General features: G+C 44.8%; 1 protein-coding gene across 1 annotated transcript; it reads left to right on the forward strand.

Moving 5' to 3' along the window:
• The first annotated feature begins 910 nt into the window (after positions 1 to 910).
• S100Z (S100 calcium binding protein Z) lies at positions 911 to 4077 on the forward strand. The gene is made up of 2 exons (XM_047731771.1): positions 911 to 1092; positions 3919 to 4077. The coding sequence occupies exons 1-2, from the start codon at positions 952 to 954 to the stop codon at positions 4075 to 4077; spliced, it is 300 nt and encodes a 99-aa protein (XP_047587727.1). The 5' UTR covers positions 911 to 951.
• The last annotated feature ends 320 nt before the right edge of the window (positions 4078 to 4397 follow it).

Here is a 4397-nt window from a genome sequence, read left to right on the forward strand (position 1 = left end):
CTAGCATCTAGCTGCAATGTCCGCTCATATTCCCCACCGTGAGAGAACGGAAGACTTCCTCCTTGCCTCTCCTTGCTATCTCCTTTAATGCCCACAGTGGGTGCCAGAGCTAACTTGAGGGCCCCGGGGGCAGCAGGGCACACCTGTTCCTGCTGATGATTAAAAACAGACACACAGGCACTTCCAGTTGAATCTCTTGTCGCTGGTAATTTTGGTCTTCTTGGGAACAGGTGTTCGTAGGTGAAACCCCGGGGTATAAATGAGTAGAGTTTAATTATAAACACCTGTTAACAGAGCAGTGACCTGGCTGAACAGGTACGAGGTTGGGTACTTTCTTCATCTTCTATTAATTTTTAATTGATTTTTATCTAATTTTATTTTTGTTTATTATTATTTTAACCTATGTTTTGAAATGACCCTGTACTGGTGTCTGATCGCTAACTTGCGAACACGCGGGGCCTGCTAGATTTGGGGGGAGTGGGGATTGGGAGGAGAAAACTCCCCTGTGATAGTTCTCCTATGCAGCCTGCCCCAGACAGGCAGAAGGCTTCCACTGAAGGGCATTAGGGTCAAACAGCACCACCTGTGGCGTGAGGAGGGGGACTCCCGGAGGCAGTATTCTCTTTTAATGCAAGTGTTGATGCTTCCCTGTCTGCTTGTTGTTGTGTTTTTTTTTTTTTTAATTTTTTTTTAATTTATTTTATTTAACAGAGAGAGAGAGAGAGATCACAAGTAGGCAGAGAGGCATGCAGAGAGAGAGAAAGGGAAGCAGGCTCCTCTCTGATCAGAGAGCCTGATGTGGGGCTCGATCCCAGGACCCTGAGATCATGACCTGAGTCGAAGGCAGAGACTTTAACCCACTGAGCCACCCAGGTGCCCCCCTGTCTGCTTGTTTTGAAACAAGTGTATTTCCCCTGGGTTCAGACCCATGCCTGGAGTGGTCCGTCTACCATGCCCACTCAGCTGGAGGTGGCCATGAACATCATGATTACTACCTTCCACCAGTACTCTTTCAAGAAAGGGGACAGATTCAAGCTCAGCAAGGGGGAACTGAAAAGGCTCCTGCAGCGAGAGCTCACACAGTTCCTCTCGGTGAGTCGCAGCTTCCCACCTCCTGGGGCGGTCAAGTATGGATGGGGTACGTGTCCAAGGAGAGCCTCCGTGCAACGCCTCCTATGACCCTGCCACCAACAGTGCGGTTGGTACTGAGGTTCAAAGCCAGGGGCAAGCAAACCCCGGAGGCCTTTGTTTTCTGTGTGCACTTGATCCTTGACGATCCCGGGTCTGTGCTGCGTGGGTCCTCCTATTGTGGATCTCTTCCAGTCCGGGGCTGTATATGTATTTTCTTTCTTTTTTTCTTTTTCTTTTTAAAGATTTTATTTATTTATTTGACAGACTAAGATTACAAGTAGGTAGAGAGGCAGGTGGCGGGGGTGGGGGGTGGGAAGCAGGCTCCCCACTGAGCAGGAGCTGGACTCGGGGCTCGATCCCAGAACCCTGAGATCATGACCCGAGCCGAAGGCAGAGGCTTTAACCACTGAGCCACACAGGTGCCCCTGTACATATATATATATATTTTTTAAGATTTTCTTCATAGCGTTTCCTTTTCTCCAGCTTCCTTTATTGGAAGAAGATAGTATATAATACATAGAAGACACAAAATGAGTGTTAATCTACTGTTTATGTTACTGGTTAGGCTTCCTGTCCACAGCGGGCTCTTAGCAGCTGAGGATTTGGGAAGTCAGAAAGTCACAAGTTGAAGGTAGGTTTTCATCTGTGTGTGGGGTGGAGGGGGCCAACACCCCTACCCCGTGTCGCCAGAGGGTCATCTCTAGATAGGCATGTACCCTTCTCCATGTTGCCTGTGGCTAGGGTTTCCAAGGGTTGCAAATGGCATTTAGGCTTTCTCAATTGTGCAACATTGCGGTGCAGGGGTTAGAGTTAATAACTAGTGGCACTAGTTAGAGCTAGAGCTTCACGTATCTGTCTGTAAAATTAATATTATGTATTGGGCCAGAAGTGAAACCTGGGGTACTTTTTGCTGCAGAGGCAGGTTTTCTAGTAAATGAAAAATACTTAGCTTTGTCAGACCAGCACAGGCTGATTCCGAGGGTCAGAGAGGGTGTGTCTGGCCAGTGACCGGTCAGGTAGCAAAGAGGTTCACATCTCAAAATAGCCAGGAGTTCATTAAAGTCTACACAGGAAATCTCCCAGTGGAGTGTTTGGGTTCTGAGGAAAACCCTTTACTCCGATGTTTATGCAGACACCTCGAATTGCCTTTAGCACAGTGTGTTATTTGCATGGTGTTATTTGTCCAAACCCTGTGTTAAGACTCCAGTATTTGGGGGCACCTGGGTGGCTCAGTGGGTTAAGTCTCTACCTTTGGCTCAGGTCCTGATCTCAGGGTCCTGAGATCGAGCCCCACATGGTGCTCTCTGCTCAGCCTGGAGCCTGCTTCCCCTTCTCTCTCTGCCTGCTTCTCTGCCTCCTTGTGTCTCTCTCAAATCAATAAATAAAATCTTTAAAAAAAAAAAAAGACTCCAGTATTTGTAACTACGACACTCTTTTCTTCTTTTCCCTCTATAGGAAAACCTTAAAGTAAAAAAAAAAAGAAAAAAATTTTAAGTCCTCTCCATTCCCAATGCAGGGTTTGAACTCACGACTCTGAAATCAAGAGTCGCACGCGCTGCCGACTGAGCCAGTCAGGTGCCCCTAAAGTAAAAAATGTTTATCATAGTAATTCTTCCCAGTGCCTTTTCAGTTTGGCTACTGGTTTATAAAACATTTAGAATAAAAGTCTCAGCAGGTCAAATTTGTCACATTGATTTATTCAAATGAAGTTTATTGTTGTTGGGATGCCTGGGTGGCTCAGTTGGTTAAGCAGCTGCCTTTGGCTCAGGTCATGATCCCAGCGTCCTGGGATTAAGTCCCCGCATCGGGCTCCTTGCTCAGCGGGGAGCCTGCTTCTCCCACTGCCTCTGCCTGCCACTCTGTCTGCCTGTGCTCACTCTGAGAAATAAATAAAATCTTAAAAAAAACAACAACACATGAAGTTTATTGTTGTTTTGATCAAGTTGATTTTGATTCATTAAAGTTTCCAAACTTTTAATGGTTGGCGCCTACGGAGAGGGCAACGGGAATCCTTGGAGGGAATGAACTACTTTTAGAAATACTTCTCAGCAACCACCCATCAGAGGACAGGTGAAGGCTTCAAGTCCCACCCATTCTGAAGCCTGACCTCTTCTATGGGCTTCTGCTTTACTTTCTACCCCTATAATGCAGTCATCCTTCTAAGACCTACCCTTCACCAGATGCCTCTTTGTGTATCAGGTGCTGTGCCAAGTAAGGCTGCAGATAAAATATTTTATGTCCCATGCAATATTAGGGACATAAGTTTTTTTTTCCCATTGTTCTGAAATTCACATTTAACTGAATGTCCTGTATTCTTATTTACTAAATCTAGCAACCTGTCTCCCCCAACTTTGTGGGGAGATAGTCTTCCCATTTTAGAAATAAGGAAATTCAGAAATGTTAAATGATTTGCTCCAAGCCTCATTGTTGGTAAATGGTAGAGCCACCTACTATCCCCTTTTGGCTGTAAAGCCTGCTTTGTTCTGGTTTGGAGTCCTGGTCCCCCGACCTTTGAAGTAGTGTAAATACATTTTCAGGCGCAGCAGCTCACTTGGTTGAGATGCTGTTTGCTCTTCTTGGTGTTTAGATCTGAGCCAGAATTACGTGGCCCTGGAGCAGAAGGCCAGACTCATTTAGAATTGGATTTAAAACCAATTCTACCTGCACATGGGCTCTTGGGAATTGTCCTTAGATGCCAAAATGGAAATAAAAACTTGAATGTAAATGCAATTTTGGTTGTCGTGAACCTCAAAGCCTGGGAGTTAGAAATTTTCTTTTTCCTTTTAGTGCCAAAAGGACCCCCAGTTGGTTGATAAGATAATGCAGGACCTGGATGCCAATAAGGACAATGAAGTGGATTTTAATGAATTCGTGGTCTTGGTGGCAGCTCTGACAGTGGCTTGTAATGATTACTTCGTAGGACAATTGAAGAAGAAAGGAAAATAAAGATAAGTATAGTAAGCTTATCTAAGGGCAGAAGTATATCCAATAGTTATTTACTTCCTGTTCATCTATAGTCTTTTGAGACCTATAGTTATAATAAATGCCATTTATAGATATACATATAACTAAGTACTCATATTATTAAATGATGTGTACCTTAATAAATAGATTTATTTATTTATTTTTTAAAAGATTTTGTTTATTTGAGAGAGAGAGATCACAAGTAGGCAGAGGGTCAGGCAGAGAGAGGGGGAACCAGGCTCCTTGCCGAGCAGAGATTCCCAATGTGGGGCTCGATCCCAGGACCCTGAGATCATGACCTG

Source organism: Lutra lutra, chromosome 5, assembly GCF_902655055.1.
Source record: "Lutra lutra chromosome 5, mLutLut1.2, whole genome shotgun sequence".
Lineage (NCBI taxonomy): Eukaryota > Metazoa > Chordata > Mammalia > Carnivora > Mustelidae > Lutra > Lutra lutra.

What these genes read in the sequence shown, in the direction of transcription:
- S100Z (XM_047731771.1), top strand. Translation starts at nt 952, where the DNA reads ATGCCCACTCAGCTGGAGGTGGCCATGAACATCATGATTACTACCTTC. An exon ending in AGCTCACACAGTTCCTCTCG is followed by an intron (nt 1,093 to 3,918) that starts GTGAGTCGCAGC and finishes TTTTCCTTTTAG; the next exon opens with TGCCAAAAGGACCCCCAGTT.